Genomic DNA, 17,276 nt, shown 5'->3' on the forward strand with positions numbered 1-17,276 from the left:
CTTTTGCGCTCGCCCTCTCCCTAAGGTACAACCTGGGGTGCCACCGGCTGGAGACCTTACTCCAGAACATCGACCTGCCTCCTCTGAACAGTGCCAACAACGCCCAGTACTTCCTGCGGAAGCCCGACAAGGCGGTGGAGGAGGACGCACGCGTCTTCTCGGCCTATCAGGACTGTATCCAGCTGCAGCTACAACTCAACTTGGCCCACCACGCCGTCCAGAGGCTCCGCGTGTCCCTGGGAGCCGGGCGCAAGATCCTGCCTGAGCCCTACGACCCCCGGGAGCTCATCCAGAACTCTTCCACCGAGCAGCTGAGAACCGTCATCCGCTACCTGCTGGACACACTCCTCAGCCTTCTGCACTCTAACAACGGTAAGATGTCTGGGGAGGGCCACAGGGTCTTTATCAGGGATGGGATCTACTTTTCTGACTGTATCCCATATTCATACATCTTTAAAGTTGGCCTAGCCTCAAATCAATATCCTTCTTTACCTGATAGTCTGTTCTCCTAACAACATCTCTAGGGGACATTGGTAGGTTATCTTTAGAATGATCTGAGTCACACCTCCACACCTCCTCAATACATGTATTTTCTCCTTGCATAAGCCTATAGCATTTTTGTACCGTAGCCATGTTTGAGGCATGAATTCTTTCAAGCCACGAGAAATGTAGGAATAAATTATTTGCTGATTTTGTCTTCTGCCCTCGCTTGCCTTTTTTAAATGAAATAGTCTACCTTTTAAAAATGTTTTCTATGCGTATTCTCACAACCAATTCTGTATGATGTCTTTGAAAAAGTTTTGATAAATATTCGCTTTTCGAAGTTGTTCAAAGTTAACCGAAAGCCCATGGTTCTGTGAAGAGTGCTTAGCAATCTTCTCTCACCCGTCAAATCACTACTGACGCTCCCTAGCAGCTCGTCATACAGTTTCACGAGTCTCTTCTTATGAAAGAGAATAAAGTATTACCCCCTTGCTGCTGGTGTTTCCTGGCGTTATGCCTGCGCTGTCTTTTTACCCTCAGTGAATTCCAACTGGCCCTGTTCAGATCAGTGGAATGGAGCCTTTCATTTAAACTCCCTTATTATATCCAGCCCTCTGTAGTTCTCTCACTGGCTGTCTGCAGAATAGTGGATTGAGACGTCTGGTTTTAAGGGCTTGATTGGAAGGATAATGTCTGTACTTTTCTCTCCGAAATGAAGAGTTGCTTTTTCAAGGCCTGTGGTTTCCGTGTAGTGGTCAGTGTCTCCTCATGAAAGCCCTTTTCTAGGAACTGTGGACTTTTTTTCTGTTGAACGCTTTGATTTAGTCAAGTACATGTGGTAATTTAATGTTTTTTGCGGTCACTTGCGTTGTACCCCTCTTGCAGTTTCCCTCGTTATATCACGTACCCTCTCAGTTGATATCTCCACCCTTGTACAGTATTTATTTATTTATATTTAGCTTGTTTCTTTCCCTTACGTTTTGTGTTTCCTTCCCACTCATCTTTCCCTAGCTCTCATTTGACCGCTATCTTTCACTTGATATCATACTTTCTCCTTGTCCTCCCCCACTAGGGTACGCAGTCCCGTCCGTGCTGCAGAGCACGTTCCACGCGCAGGCCTGCGAGGAGCTCTTCAAGCACCTGTGCATCAGCGGCACGCCCAAGATCCGTCTGCACGCGGGCCTGCTGCTGGTGCAGCTGTGTGGAGGGGAGTGCTGGTGGGGCCAGTTCCTCTCCAACGTCCTGCAGGAGCTCTACAACTCCGAGCAGCTGCTCATCTTCCCCCAGGACAGGTGGGCTTTTATGCACTGAGGAGCTCTCTCTATCCACTGCACTCCCTTTAGATTCTTTGCACCACACTGACAAACTGTAGCTCCTTGGACAATCATTATGTCCACACTTCCCCCTCACAACACAAACTGGTTACTGCCCATTGACCGGTGACATTGGGATTTCTCTAACTTCCATAAAGATAGGTGTTTGTTACATTCAAACACATACCTATCTTTATATCAGAAGCACCCACCCAGACGTATTATTGATTTGTGTTTCCATGTTGCGGAGATTGACCGGGTCCTCTGTGTGTTGTCCCTCAGGGTCTTCATGCTCCTGTCCTGCATCGGCCAAAGATCCTTGAGCAACAGCGGCGTGCTTGAGGGGCTGCTTAACCTGCTGGACAGCCTGCTGTCCCCCCTACAGCAGCCTATGGCGGCTGCCCATCGCAGGACTGAAGGTGGGCTAGCCGGAGGTGGCAGGTCCCTGGGCTGGGGCTGGCAGCAGGGATGGGGGGCTGGGGTGGTCCCTGGCCACAGCACCGGGCTCCCAGGGCTCTGGACTCAACCAGCAACCTATGAGTGTGTGTCTGTGTGTGCGGCAGGTGTGTTGGACGTCCCCATGATCAGCTGGGTGGTGATGCTTGTGTCGCGGCTGCTGGACTACGTGGCCAGCGTGGAGGACGAGGCGTCTGCAGGCAAGAAGCACCTGGGAGGGAAGGAGAGGGAGCGCACCTTCACAGGTAGCGTAGTGTAGGCTAGGGCATCTCCAATGAGATGTGCTGCTGAGGACTTATGAGGCCAAGCAATCACGACAGTGATCATATTTATTGTTTTGTCTACCCTATTCCCTGCTTTTTTTTCAATATTTTCTAACAGCCTGGTTACACGAGTGATGTTATAGGCTTTTATCCTACTACTCTTTGTCTGCGAGGCTAGCTATAAAATCAACAAGGTTTTATTACAAAAACAGTATTCAGTTTTGAGAACCATGAATCATATTAACAGGGTAATATTATTGCACATTGATTTAGAACCACAAACCCAACTCTAACGTGCCTTTCCCCCCCCACCTCTCTCCAATGAATCAAGGTAATCAGTGGAGCTTTATAAATAACAGCCTCCAGTCCTCCAGCTCCAACCGCTCAGCCAAAGGCAACAGCAGCCTGGATCGCCTGTATTCCCGCAAGATCCGCAAACAGCTGGTGCACCACAAACAGGTAAATGTGTCCAAATCCAACGTCCGTTTCCGTCTCAAAAACGTCAGGGAGTTGCGAATCTCTCCCGTAAATCTGTGTTAGTCACAGTTATTGTGTTCTCCCTCTTACTACTGGCTTTGCATGAAGTCTTGTCATGTAATGATGGTCTTTGTGGTGTTTATTTATCCTGTCCTTTTCATTGTAGCAGTTAAATCTATTGAAGGCGAAACAGAAGGCTTTGGTGGAGCAAATTGAGAAGGAAAAGATCCAGAGCAACAAAGGCTCCTCATACAAACTGCTGGTGGAGCAGGCCAAGCTGAAACAGGCCACATCCAAGGTGAGGATTTCAGAAGCTCTGAAAAGGAACGCTGGAATAGCAAAAGGGTTTTCCCATAGAAATCGAATGACTAAGAATTAAATAATTATTTTTCTCTCATCTTGGTAACACAAGAATATAAAATCAAATATGTTTTTGGGTCACCTTTCAACAAGTTATGACCGATCTGCACACATGTAGTTAAAATAGCGTGTGCACCAACACACTCACACAGGTTACAGGTATGCTAGTTGGAATAGTGATAGATTAAACCATGTGTATTAATTGACTTCCGCTGCCTGACATCTGCCTCCATCTATTTCTTGCTCTCTCCATCTCTCCCCCCATCTCTCTCCATGGCAGCACTTTAAGGACCTGATCCGTCTGAGGCGTACAGCTGAGTGGCCCCGCTCCACCCTGGACACAGAGGCCACGGCCGCCAAAGAGGCCCCAGAGGTGGAGCCTCTGCCCTTCACACTGGCCCACGAGCGCTGCATCTCCGTGGTGCAGAAACTGTCCCTTTTCCTCCTCTCCATGGACTTCACCTGTCACGCAGACCTCCTGCTGTTCGTCTGCAAGGTATGCACTGCCAGAAACTTTGATTTGTGTTCTTAGCGTTGAATTGGGATTGGGTTGGCACTATGTAAATGCATACTTTGTCAGAAAGTTGTGCTGATCACGTGTCTGATTTGGGCCTTCAGGTCTTGGCCAGGATAGCCAATGCCACCAGGCCCACCATCCACCTGTGTGAGGTGGTGTCGGAGCACCAGCTGGAGCGTCTGCTGCTGCTGCTAGTGGGGACAGACTTCAACAGGGGGGACATCTCCTGGGGAGGGGCCTGGGCCCAGTACTCCCTCACCTGCATGCTGCAGGACATCCTGGCAGGTAGGGGTAGCTGCTACAATTCAAGTCACTGTTCAATTCTCACGTCATTGAAGAACTCTGTTTTCTAGCTAAACCTGGCATTCTATTATAGATATGGTGAGTATTTGCGTTGCTAGCAGTCTCTAGTTGTTTAATTTCTCACAGCACTAACCTTCTCCTGTCCCCCCCTCTCCTTAGGGGAGCTGCTGTCCCCAGGGTCCCTGGATGGTATGGACGAGGGGGCGGTAGGCGAGGAAGCAGGGGCATCGTCCTCAGCAGGGATAGACTCTGACGACTCCCTAGCCCAGCCCACCCCCATTCCCCTCGTGGAAACCATTGACGAGGCCCTGGCTCCGGATATCATCGCAGGTACTCCTGGGACCTCCTCTGTTTTCCAAAGTGCGTTGGTAGGCCAGTCCTCAACCACATTTTACACATGGACCCCCCTCACTTTATTATCATGATGAATGCATTTGTGTTAAATTGTTTTTCTTTTTTCCCCTTTTAGCTAGCTGCATGTTTATTCTCAGTATTTTTTCTGTATTTTGTATGGCTTCCTGTTCTGACGGTTTTATTTTAAAGGAGAGTATTGAGAGCTTCTCTAACCAGTTTAATTCTGAATGGACTGTTTTGTAATGTTTTCTTTTTTGGATATTGAGTTCAAACCGTGTAGATTTATTGCCTGTAAGATATCAAAATGCTTTAAGGGGTGGTTGTTATTTTCCTCAGACTATTATTTAATTTGTGCAAAAGTTTCAATAATTCATGGTAGAATTCCTGACTTGAGATTTCGTAACTGAATTCAAACTATCACAAATCTTAATTCCCTTGACGTCGTCAATGGGCTACACAAAAGCACATATTTTGTGCATTTATACCAAGTCAGAATTTTGGCGAAAGTTGTCAGAGCTTGATGATTTAGTGGACCAACCAATTTTTTGTAGGCCTTAAAATTGCCTAGTAATTTCCTAAAAGAAGGCCTTTGAGTTTGCTGGTTTAGTGTGCTTGCTTGGCAATATTAAAGCTCTTTTCATTATTCAAAGGTGCTCCACCTCTGTCTTCTTTGGAAAAAGATAAAGACATTGACTTTGACTTGCTACAAGACCTCATGGATGTTGATATTGATCCTTTAGATATTGATTTGGAAAAAGATCCCCTTGCCGCCAAAGTCTTTAAGGTACGTAACTTGCATGTTTCAACTGCGTGTTTTCTATTCCACTCCCATCTCTCTCTCTATTTAATGCTCTCTTGCATTTTATATTGAGTTATTGATAGCATCACCCCTGGGGCTCATATTGATTCAGCCCAAAACAAACATCAGTTGTACATTAACTTAAATAAACCCCACTGATCAATGATGTAGCTATACAAACGTCAAACCATAGTGTTCCATTTCTGCTCTAAATAAATACATAAATGTGTGTGTATTAAAGTTAGTTTTATTGAATCCCTCGCCAACACCACCTCCCCCTTAGCCCTGCACCCTCACTTCTCCCTAAAACTTCCCAATTTATCTCGGCTCAGGCTTTTGAGTCTCAAAAATTTTCTGTATGTAGACCCAATCAATCAAACTAACCAACTTGGGAAAGTGTTATTCTCTTCACTCTTACTTTTCTTTCTGGGGGGGAAAAAATCTCTGCCATTGCACGCGAAGGAATGTAGTGTTAGTGTGCATGTCATGTTATACAGGTACCTAGCATCTGAGAGGAATGACTGCGTTTGCATTTCTCTTGTCTCTCTCTCTCTCCCTACAGCCCATTAGCAGCACCTGGTATGACTACTGGGGTGCTGACTATGGTACTTACGGTTACAACCCCTACATAGGGGGAGTAGGGATTGCTGTGTCCAAGCCCCCGGCTGTTGTCGAAAAGCCTGGGTCTCAGAGTCTCTCCATCTCCGTGTCACAAGGTGAAGGTGCATTTTGTATCCTGATATCATCTCCAAAGCTTAGTCTCTTCTAGGAATCCACACCGCTGGTTGTCTTTGCACTCTAGCATGTTTCATGTGTGTAAAGGAATACATTCTGCCTTATAACCCTGACCTTTGACCTCTCCCGCAGCTCTGGACGCCCGCCTGGAGGTAGGGCTGGAGCAGCAGGCTGAGCTTATGCTCAAGATGATGGCCACACTGGAGGCAGACTCCATCTTGCAGGCGCTCACATCAACCTCCCCTGCAGGTCTACACCTAAGAAACAAATGATTTATAGACACGTCAGTCTTGGAAAAATATTTCAAGCCTGACGAAACATCAGATGGCTGACCCTTCTGTGTCCCTCTCTCCCGCCAGTGTCCAAGGCATCCAACGGGACAGATGATTCTCTGCTGCGGGGGCTCCATGGGGGCTCCCCCCCAGGAAGCAGCCTAATGGTACAGGCCTCCTCCATCCCCATGCTGAGTGCCTGCTTCAACAAGCTCTTCTCCATGCTTCAGGTGCACCACGTACAGGTCAGTCACCAACAGACTGTTTAGCTAAGGGTCTCTACTACTCCAGAAGACTTGATTGACTTGTTGCAAATCGCTCAGTTTTACACATCCCTCCACAGAGCTGGACCATTCTCAAGAATATGTTTGTTACCCTGGGTTAGTGGATTTGTAGATTCAGTTCTATCACATGTTTTTGCTTTAGTTGGAGTCTCTGCTGCAGCTGTGGCTAACCCTCAGTCTCAACTCATGCTCTGGGGGCACTGAGGAAAGTGGATCTGACATCTTTATGTTCAACGCCAGCAGAGTGCCCACCATCCCACTCAACCAAGGTCAGAGGTCACCCTATGTCTCTCAATCCACTCCCTTTTCTGCTTAACTCTCAAACCATTCACTTTTAGTTTTTTCATATGGTTACGTGTACATGTGTTTGTATGTTAAATGTCTGTCTCTCCTGTGTTTCAATGCAGCCTCTATCAGCAGTTTCCTGTCGGTGCTAGCCTGGTACCCCAACACCTCCCTGAGGACCTGGTGTCTGGTGCTGCACTCCCTTACCCTCATGACCAACATGCCCTCCAGTGGTGAGTCCACCCTTAAAAGGGTCTCACTCTGAAGACACAGTGCCACACCTACTGATGTTTCACATTGAGGATTGTGAAATAGTCAAATGCATATTGAAGTTGCAGTGTAACCAAAGTTAATTAAAACCAAAGGACCTTCAACAGTACTCCTTTTTAATCGAGTGTGTGTTTGTCCTGTGTGTCAGCAGCCTCCAGCAGTGGGATGGGAGCTCATGAGAGCACGGCCCAGCAGGTGGTGTCGGACCCTACGCTGGTGCACGTGCTTGTACGTTTCCTGTCTGGGGGCAACCCCCATGGCACCAGCCAGTACAGCTCCCAGGTCGGCCCCACCGCCACCCAAGCTATGCAAGAGTTCCTCACCAGGCTCCAGGTGCACCTCTCTTCCACCTGCCCACAGATGTTTAGCGAGTTCCTGCTCAAACTGATGCACATCCTGTCCACTGAGAGGTAGGTTGCCTAGAGACATCAAGAGCAGCTTTTTGTTCCACCCCAGCACTTAATAGACTTTATTCAAATGATAGCTAGTCATCTTCAATTTATCTGATGTTATAGCTGGGCTGCAACAAAAGCCATCCTTTTGATTCCATCACTATACAGTACAATAAATTGTTTTAAAGTGCCAGCGTCAATGACCCCCATCTCTTCTCGTCTTCCTTCAGGGGTCCGTTCCAGTCAGGCCAGGGTCCTCTGGACGCTCAGGTCAAGCTGTTAGAGTTCACCCTGGAGCAGAACTTTGAGGTGGTGTCGGTGAGCACCATCTCCTCTGTCATCGAGTCCATCACCTTCCTGGTGCACCACTACATCACCTGCTCTGACAAGGTGGTGTCCCGCAGCGGCTCCGACAGCTCTGTGGGTGCCCGCGCCTGCTTTGGAGGCCTCTTCGCCAACATCATCCGGCCCGGTGACGCCAAGGCGGTGTGCGGCGAGACCACGCGCGACCAACTCATGTTCGACCTGCTTAAGCTAGTCAACGCCCTGGTTCAGCTGCCCCTGTCGGGTGACTGTGAGTTCAGTGGGCGTCTGCCTCCGGCGGGCAGCGGGGCGTCGGACAGCAGCGCGTCGGACGAGGAGAAGGTGTGCGGCAGCAAGGAGGGGGCAGCGGGAGGGGCCACCCCTAACCAGGGCCCTGCGGCCGGAGTGGCTGACCTGGTGCTGGCCAACCAGCAGATCATGAGCCAGATCCTCTCTGCTCTGGGCCAGTGCAACAGCAGCGCCATGGCTATGATCATAGGTAGGCATCTGCGCACTTACCTTATGAAAGCTTTATTAATATGGATCACCTGTAAACCGATTTTACTATATTGAAATGTTTGTTATTGATGATACTTTCCGGTCTGTAGGTGCTAGTGGCCTCCACTTGACCAAGCATGAGAACTTCCATGGCGGACTAGATGCCATTTCTGTAGGAGACGGCCTGTTCACCATCCTCACCTCTCTGAGCAAGAGGGCCACCTCGGTGCAGGTTATGCTGCAGCCCATCCTCACCTACATGGCTTGTGGGTACATGGGAAGACAAGTAAGACTGAGCTCAGCTATGACCAAAAGGGCATCATTTAGATTTTTCTGTTTAGACATTTACTTGTGAAGATTAAAGGATTGAGGGGGGGAAAACTTAGCTTGTGTAGTACTTCTGTTATATTTCTGACTGTTTGACCCATTGTTGCTGAAAGTTTTTAAACCTCAAGCAGTCTTTGTATTTCTCCCAGGGCTCTCTGTCAACATGCCAGCTGTCTGAACCTCTGCTCTGGTTCATCCTCCGAGTGCTGGACACCAGCGAGGCACTTAAGGCATTCCACGACATGGGTGTGCACACCTACATACATACATACACACACACACACATTTGGGGAAATGTCCTAGTATATGGTCCATTAGACTAAACACGTTGTGTTTGTATTTGACCTGCGTGCAGGTGGGGTTCAGTTGATCTGTAACAACATGGTGACCAGCACACGGGCCATAGTGAACACGGCACGAAGCATGGTGTCCACCATCATGAAGTTCCTGGACACTGGCCCAGGGAAGGCTGCTGACGGCAGCCTCAAGGCCCGGGTCCTAGCCTCCGAGCCCGACAACGCAGAGGGACTCCACAACTTTGCTCCGCTTGGTATGTGTAGCTTTCCCTTTCGTGTTTGAATGATTGCAATTTGCCTTGTGTTTTTCCCTTTGTCCTCTATTTGATGTCAAAATGTGCATGTGTCCTATTGAATGCTGTTTATCCCTCTGCAGGCACCATCACCTCCAGCAGCCCCACGGCCCAACCGGCAGAGGTCCTCCTTCAGGCCACGCCCCCTCACAGACGTGCACGTTCAGCGGCCTGGTCCTACATCTTCCTGCCAGAGGAGGCGTGGTGTGACCTCACCATCCACCTCCCTGCTGCCGTGCTGCTGAAAGAGCTGCACATCCAGCCACACCTGGCCTCCCTCGCCAGTGAGTACAGCATCACAGAACCCCCTGGCGTGGAAATAGTGCAGAGCAGTTGTCTTTTAATCAGAGACTGAATTAAATATAAACCATTATGAGAATTTTCTTGCCAATCAATGACACTAGTTGTCTAATTGATTAAGTGAAAACCAGCAGGACTTGCGCCTCTCTGGTTCCAGCAGGAAATCTGTGCCTCTCTGCTTAAGTGCCTTAAAGGCACACAGTCTACTGCCTCTTAAGCACAGTTTTCCTAATGACCCGCTTATTTCACCCACTCAAATATTAACCTACCAGTGTTGTCTAGTGCCATTCTAAATATGCAAAAACTTGCATGGATTTTTCATGCTTCTGTGCCAGACGGTATCAGTTGGAGTAAATGAAGTTGAACATACTCCACCCTCATCTACTATTGCTAACTCTGCCTTCTCTTTGTCCTCTCCGAAGCCTGCCCCTCCTCGGTCTCGGTTGAGATCAGTGCGGACGGGGTCAACATGCTGCCTCTGTCCACACCCATCATCACCAGCGGCCTCACCTACATCAAGATCCAGCTGGTGAAGGCTGAGGTGGCGTCTGCGGTGTGTCTGAGGCTCCATCGACCCCGTGACGCCAGCACCCTGGGCCTGTCCCAGATCAAACTGCTTGGCCTCACCGCCTTCGGCAACACCTCCTCAGCCACCGTCAACAACCCCTTCCTGCCCTCCGAGGACCAGGTCTCTAAAACCAGGTAGAGGTTTGAGTGTCATATATATTTAAAAAAATCACTCGTGCCACAGCATATCACTCTACCTAACCTGTGACCTTGCCACCTGTCTCTCCCATAGTATTGGCTGGCTACGTCTGCTTCACCACTGTCTGACCCACGTCAGTGACCTGGAGGCCATGATGGCCAGCGCCGCTGCCCCCACTGCCAATCTGCTCCAAACCTGCGCTGCCCTGCTTATGTCTCCCTACTGCGGCATGCACTCGCCTAACATCGAGGCCGTGCTGGTCAAGATCGGCCTGCAGTCCACCCGCATCGGCCTCAAGCTCATTGACATCCTGCTGAGGAACTGTGCAGCCTCCGGCACTGACCCTACAAGTACATAGCCGCCACATTAATAAAATGCCCATTGATCACATTGTACTCGTTTGAATCTCACAAATCAGTCTTGGCCTTCTGCCATTGTACTTGAATCATTGTGATTTTTCTGTTTAGACCTCAACAGTCCCCTGCTCTTCGGAAGGCTCAACGGACTCTCTTCAGACTCCACCATTGACATCCTCTACCAGCTGGGAACCACACAGGATCCTGCGACTAAGGATAGGTAAAGACCACTTAACATCTACTGATGTATGTAGTCTAGTACTGCTGGGTCTATGTAATCTGGAGCTGTGAAAGCAGCTCTTGATATGTTAATATTGACCACGTAATCCCTGTCTCTCCTTCCAGGATCCACGCCCTTCTCCAATGGGTCCATGACTCGTCGCTGATGGCGGCACACAAGAGGAGTGGCCCCGTGGGCTACATCCGCCAGAGCAGCTCCTCGTCACGGGAGTATGGCCTCGTCATGCCCTCTCCCTCCCACCTCCACTGTGTGGCGGCCATCTTGTGGCACAGTTATGAGTTGCCCGTGAACTACGACCTCCCAGTGCTGCTCAACAGAGAGCTCTTTGAGTAAGTGTTATATTGTCAGAAAAAAAATAACTTCGGTCCTTTACTCAGTCTAGCGCATCCACTGTGATTCTGTATCCTTTGTTCAGTCATGAAAAGCTAAGCAGAGCTTTCGCATGCTTTGAGCCATCAGTTTGAAGAACATGAGTTCTTTGTACCCTGGTGAGAACAGCTCCCTGACGTTTTCAAGCTGTAGATTAAGTCTAAAGTTCCTCATCTCCATCTTGGTATGTCTTACATTTTACACACATCCTCTGTAAACATGAATACTGCATATATACTCTGTAAACACTTTACAGCGAGCAGGGAAAACAAAGTACAAAACATACAGTGAGCTCCACTGTCAGCTTTAATTTGAGGGTATTTTCATCCCATTTTTAAGTAGTTTACCCAGTATGGATGAAAATACCCTCAAATTAAAGCTGACAGTGCACTTTAAAGTCAGTCATTGTATAATTTCAAATCCAAAGTGCTGGTGTACAGAGCCAAAACAAATACAAATGTGTCACTGCCAATACTTTTGGAGTGAAAATATTCCGAAGGAATAAGGTTTCTGACCTGTTGATTTTAGAGGGAAAGCTGTGAGTGTTGCTTGCTTTGTTTATACTGTTGTCCCCGTCTCTCCTGTAGACTACTGTACAACTGGTCCATGTCCCTGCCGTGTAACATGGTGCTGAAGAAGGCAGTAGACAGCCTGCTCTGCTCCATGTGCCACATCCACCCCAGCTACTTCTCTCTGCTTATGTCCTGGATGGACATCGTAGCCCCGCCCACCGCCGCCCAGCACCGCCTCTCCATGACGGACGACGGCAAGAAACAGCACGACCTCAGCAGCGCCAATGCTAACGCCACCACCAGCGCTGGCCTCACTGACGACTCCAAACATGCGCGGCCACCCATCGCCTTGTCCGAGTCTCAATTGACCACTCTGGCTGCAGCCTCCCAGTCACCCGGGGCGATAGAGCAGCTGCTGGACTCAGGCCTGCCCTCTCTGCTGGTCCGCAGCCTGGCCGGACTCTGCTGTGGCCTCCTGTCTGCAGCTGGCCTGCCCCTGCCCTCCACCGCCCAGGCCGAACGACGGCAGCACCATCACAACCACCACCCCCACTCCACTTCGTCATCTTCCTCTCAGAGCAGGGCGCCCCTGTCTGCAGAGCTGGCAGCCCCAGTGCTGCGTTTCCTCACTGAGGTTGGGAACAGTCATGCCATGAAGGACTGGCTAGGTGGGCCTGAGGTGAACCCGCTGTGGACCGCTTTGCTGTTCCTGCTTTGCCACAGCAGCGCAAGCGCAGGGGGAACCAGCGGTGTCCATGGGCACGCGGGAGCTCACTCTGCTGCCTCCGGTGGTGCGTGCTGCCCCCCTCCTCCGCCCCCACCCCAGCCTTCAGGGTCACGCTACTCTCTGGCCTTCTCGACCCGGGGCAGTGGGCTCACCACCCAGCAGAGGACTGCAATCGAGAACGCCACAGTGGCCTTCTTCCTGCAGTGCATCTCCTGCCACCCCAACAACCAGCGGCTCATGGCACAGGTCCAGTGGAATGCATTGACTACACACATTTCCACCCTGACCAACCGTATCTGATAGATAACTAACTTGTGTCTTTGGTGGGCTCTTGTTCTCTAGGTGCTGTGTGAGCTCTTCCAGTCTGCCCCCCAGCGTGGAAGCGTGCCCGTCTCTGGCAACATCTCTGGCTTCATCCGCAGGCTCTTCCTGCAGCTCATGCTAGAGGATGAGAAGGTCACAGTCTTCCTGCAGTCGCCCTGTCCGGTGGGTACCAAGTTTCCGTAGGCTCTGATCTAGTATCAGCTCACCTTACTTGGAGCAATTTCATTCTCCTCCAAATTGGAAAGGAAAGAACCGTCAGAGTTATGTGATATCCCAAGGTGACCACAAGAGGCCAGCCCAGCAGTACAGAAAATCCCTCCACACTCACTTGCAGGCTTTCCCCAGACTGATGCTTGTCGGAGAAACAGCACTGCACCTCAGTCAAAATAATGCTCCATATTTCACCCTCCTCAATGATTAGTTGTCATGCGAGCAGTTTAGCGAGCAGTCATGGTAGGGGGAGAGAAAGTGGTTTCAATTGTCTAAAGCTAATTTCATTTGAACCTCCAGCCTCTCATTGTCCTCATTATTCTGCCCCATCCCGTTTTGATGATATTAAACAGTGTCAGGGAAGGGTAAGGGTAAGGGTCATTCCATGGGCAAGGTGAAGGATGACTTTTGCATGGAATGCCAAAAGGTTCCTGGTTATGCACGACGAGCCAAACATACCTCTCTTTTAGACTCTAATTTAGGTCATTTGTGTGCTTAATTACACAAGGTGTCCTGGGAGTCACATCAGTGAAGGTTAATTATGTATGATCAGTAGGTGATTAATAGCAGGATGGGTCTACATGATAATGTGTTTACACATTAGGTAGGGCTAGGGCTGTGGTGGTCATGATATTTTGTCAGCCGGTTATTCTCCAGCAAAAGACTGCCAGTCTCTCTGTAATTGACCGTTAATTAACAAACACGTTTATAGTCTCCGGGTCTCCACGCATACAAGCCGCTGATGCGTGCCTTTGGAACATTTACATAAAAAAAAAAAAAAAAAGTCTAAATCTATTTAATATACACATCACAATAAATTCCTTTATTTTAGTCAGGTTTTAAAGAAAATGTATTTCAGAAGAACAGAATCTGAGTTGACCTACTGTATGTTTTTTAGCTGTGGGTCATGCTGTAGGCTTGTCCATTTAGCAGACAAGACATGCTTAAGTCCCGTGCCGTTATTTTATGATTTTATAGGAAGAATCAAATAATTTACTTGGCTGAATAAAATTGAATATTTTAATTAGTTTACTTCAATTTGGGGAGGGGTGGTAAGATTAGGGGAAAATAATAAAGGAACATATATTTTATGAAAGATATATATTTAAAATAGATATGGGGGATCGTAAATGCTGCAGATAATTACATTGATAGAAGCCACAATCTATCTGCAATATTAATTCTGATTTACCCGCTAAAATAATTTGATATTTTTCCCATTCCGGAGAGAGTGCTGTTGAGCGTTAAAGTGATCATTTGAAACCCGTCCTATACACCAGATTTAGTTATTTGGCAACTTTAGTTGTGAATGATACAAACCTTAGAATGCCTTAGATATCAACACATATATATGGGCTGCATGGTGCAACTATAGGCTATTGATGATTTGAGAAAGTAGCAAAAAAAAGCTTGCTCTCTGTTGCATCAAGCTGCACATACTATTCTCTCATCAAGGTATAATATTTTCACCCATCAGACTATTCTCAATTTAATCTTGTCTTTGCTAATATGTGACATTTGTTTTGATTGAAATGGCACATTATCAAATGTGCAGGAACATGGGCCAGGGGAAAATGACATGTCATCGATTTGCACTCTAATAGCGAATGGAGGCCACTTTCCCGCCTGTTCGTTTTTCAATCATGCCGGGTAGGCTATTCCGGTTTTATAGGGGAGCATGTGCTTAATATGAGTAGCTGAGAAATAAATATAGTAGCAGCTGGGATCTCTTCTTTTTAGTGGCACCCATCTAAACTCTGCTTTCACACGCAATTTCATATAGGAATGTCTGGGCTTATAAGAACAGTTTCACGCCACGCATCAACCACTGTTTGAAGAGCATGTAGCTTTTCGCTGCACGGCAGGTGATATTCCACCCAAACTTTGCATGCCATGGGCTCCCCAACCCTATTCCTGCAGCTACCTGGTGCTTAATTTGGGAAATCTAGTGAAATCTGTTCGGAAACATCGATATTAACATATTTTCACAACGAAACATTTCATTAAACTGACAGCCCCTTTCTGCGTGCTTGAGAAAGGAATGAAGGAGAGAAAGGAGGAGATGAAAATGCACGGTAGTGAGATATTCTGTAGCTAAAGGTAATGGCAGCCTATTAATTATGGAAATATTAAAAAATGCCTAATTACTAGGCTATTCAAAATCGAATACAAATTCACGATAATTGTAGGCTAACTCTGTAAGCCGCCCTGTACAATCAACAAACCAATAGCATCGCCTAGGCCTATACGTTCTATTGTGGAAATTCTTATACAGGGACACTCGAAGTCCATCTTGAATAATCATTGTTTATTATCAGTTAACTGGAGAGGTTCCAACCAACTTGATGCACCATAGTGAACGTCTGTCAGGAGCTCTCCGGGGAAGTCCCGTGAGTTTTCTTATGTACAGACAAGTTATATTTGCATGATTTAGCTTATTCATTCAAAATTAATGAATCAACGTTTGCTTCATTCATGTGACAGACCAATACTGGGTCATGCTTGTGACAGACCGATAGGCTTCTTCTCTCTATGCTGAGACCTTGAAACTGAGAGAACTTTCGTTCTCAAAACAAGGGTCTGGGCGTACTGCCAAATTGCAGATACTGATAGTGAGGATTCGTGCAATCAGTCACTTTCATAAACACAGAAAACGGTTATTAGAAAAGCACGAACACAGACCACAGAAATGTATAAATAGAAAAGCACCAACTTAACGGTTTCCATCACAGTTCTTTCCCAGACTCATGGCTAAAAGGTTGGAGCGTAGCTTAAGGTAACCATTCTCCAGTATTTATATAATACAGTCCACAATCAAAGGCGATTTACTAGAATTTGTATAATTTTGGATTATAGGCTCGACCAATTATGTATCAAAGACATCTTAAATCTTTTTTTGTGTGTGTGTTTTTCTGCAGTGCAAATACGGTAGGCTATGTATTGTATAATGGTGTTGTATAACGGTGCACTCATTATTTTAATTCAGGTATGCCTAAGCTCTAATATGCGTATCGACTACGGAGTTCATGACTCATGACTGCCAATGTGGCATTAATACGGTCACTGCAACAGCCCTAGATAGGGCCCTATAAAATCATTTTTTCCCAGGTTCAGTTTAGTTTTTCCATGTTTTTTTTCTTTTTTTCAGTTTTTATCTGGTTGTCAAAGTTATTATATATATATATTTTTTTTAAACAATACAATTAGATGTTCTAAGTCCACAACAATGCTTAAAACACATCAGGGGACCAATATTTTTTATAATTAGGATTTTTTACAAGTGTGCACCAGCAAGATAAATGTTTTTCTTTTGCAACGTTTCTGTAGCAGTCATGTGATAACAGAGTTCGCAAAACAAATGGCCACTAGATTGATGCAGAAAATGACACATTCTGCCAGGTAACATACGAATCACTGATGCATTTTCATGTCTTATGATTAACTTGTGCAAATTAATGTATTTTCTAATAAGTTCAATACATTTAGTTGATTTCCTTCTAAATTCAACAAATGTTTGAATACAGTTGAATTCCGGTTTAATGTCTGGATTGCGTGTGCGTTCTCCGCAATGCAGAATTTATAGGACCCCGAAATAGCTAATGTCAGACTTTGTGGTGCCTTTTACCTTAAAAATTAAATATATATTTTGTACTCCATCGGGCCTTTTTAGATCTAAAAAAACGTTAATGGTTTACTTTTATTTCATCAGCGTTGAGAAGACTCTTAATTTGATCTTTGATATTTAACAAAGCCTCACTCAATTTCTCCCTAATCTGCTTCTCACTGGAGGGAACTTGACATTTTGATTTGCTGTCAATCTAAAAAAAATAGTGTACTTTATTGTACTAGCTACCATACCAAGATATGGAGTCTAGAACATTTTGCTTCCTATGAGAGTTCTATCAGACTTGCCTAAAAGCCACCAGTACCTTTTTAAAGGTGCATGTTTCAAACAGCTTTTTAGGTTACATAATCTAAATCTCCTGCCAGGCTAGTGTTTGTAGTGTAGTGATTTTGTCTGGAGTGTGTACTGTGGGGACTGAGTGAAGGGGCTGAATGAGGGGGCTGAGGTTGTGTTTGGAGCTGCAGTGAGCTGTCCATGCAACCTAAGCGGCTGAGCCGTGCTCTGGCAACACCATGCCTGTCGCCTGCAGGTTGCAGAAAGCAATAGATGTCACCTTCAATGTTGTACACATGTAACATTCATGCCTGAATGAGAAACCTTGTTATTTCCAATGAAGGCAGGAGTGG

The 17,276-nt window shown here is 47.0% G+C and overlaps 1 protein-coding gene across 22 annotated transcripts in view; it reads left to right on the forward strand.

The window, feature by feature from the left end:
* birc6 (baculoviral IAP repeat containing 6) overlaps positions 1-17,276 on the forward strand; it is a 163,053-nt gene that overhangs the window by 47,818 nt on the left and 97,959 nt on the right. For 6 of the 22 annotated variants that reach the window (XM_071379581.1, XM_071379588.1, XM_071379594.1 and 3 more), the window contains exons 29-54: positions 26-372; positions 1,556-1,775; positions 2,079-2,497; positions 2,847-2,974; positions 3,159-3,290; positions 3,633-3,848; positions 3,971-4,154; positions 4,332-4,532; positions 5,177-5,310; positions 5,888-6,041; positions 6,193-6,309; positions 6,420-6,577; positions 6,759-6,885; positions 7,024-7,134; positions 7,320-7,581; positions 7,794-8,365; positions 8,475-8,650; positions 8,823-8,937; positions 9,047-9,241; positions 9,364-9,564; positions 10,003-10,282; positions 10,380-10,636; positions 10,754-10,862; positions 10,988-11,212; positions 11,840-12,737; positions 12,834-12,977. In XM_071379581.1, the coding sequence (XP_071235682.1) occupies positions 26-372; positions 1,556-1,775; positions 2,079-2,497; positions 2,847-2,974; positions 3,159-3,290; positions 3,633-3,848; positions 3,971-4,154; positions 4,332-4,532; positions 5,177-5,310; positions 5,888-6,041; positions 6,193-6,309; positions 6,420-6,577; positions 6,759-6,885; positions 7,024-7,134; positions 7,320-7,581; positions 7,794-8,365; positions 8,475-8,650; positions 8,823-8,937; positions 9,047-9,241; positions 9,364-9,564; positions 10,003-10,282; positions 10,380-10,636; positions 10,754-10,862; positions 10,988-11,212; positions 11,840-12,737; positions 12,834-12,977 (6,082 nt within the window). The remainder of the gene's footprint in view (positions 1-25; positions 373-1,555; positions 1,776-2,078; positions 2,498-2,846; positions 2,975-3,158; positions 3,291-3,632; positions 3,849-3,970; positions 4,155-4,331; positions 4,533-5,176; positions 5,311-5,887; positions 6,042-6,192; positions 6,310-6,419; positions 6,578-6,758; positions 6,886-7,023; positions 7,135-7,319; positions 7,582-7,793; positions 8,366-8,474; positions 8,651-8,822; positions 8,938-9,046; positions 9,242-9,363; positions 9,565-10,002; positions 10,283-10,379; positions 10,637-10,753; positions 10,863-10,987; positions 11,213-11,839; positions 12,738-12,833; positions 12,978-17,276) is intronic. The other 16 variants (XM_071379601.1, XM_071379602.1, XM_071379604.1 and 13 more) reach the window with 13 other exon arrangements.

Source organism: Salvelinus alpinus, chromosome 32 (assembly GCF_045679555.1).
Source record: "Salvelinus alpinus chromosome 32, SLU_Salpinus.1, whole genome shotgun sequence".
Lineage (NCBI taxonomy): Eukaryota > Metazoa > Chordata > Actinopteri > Salmoniformes > Salmonidae > Salvelinus > Salvelinus alpinus.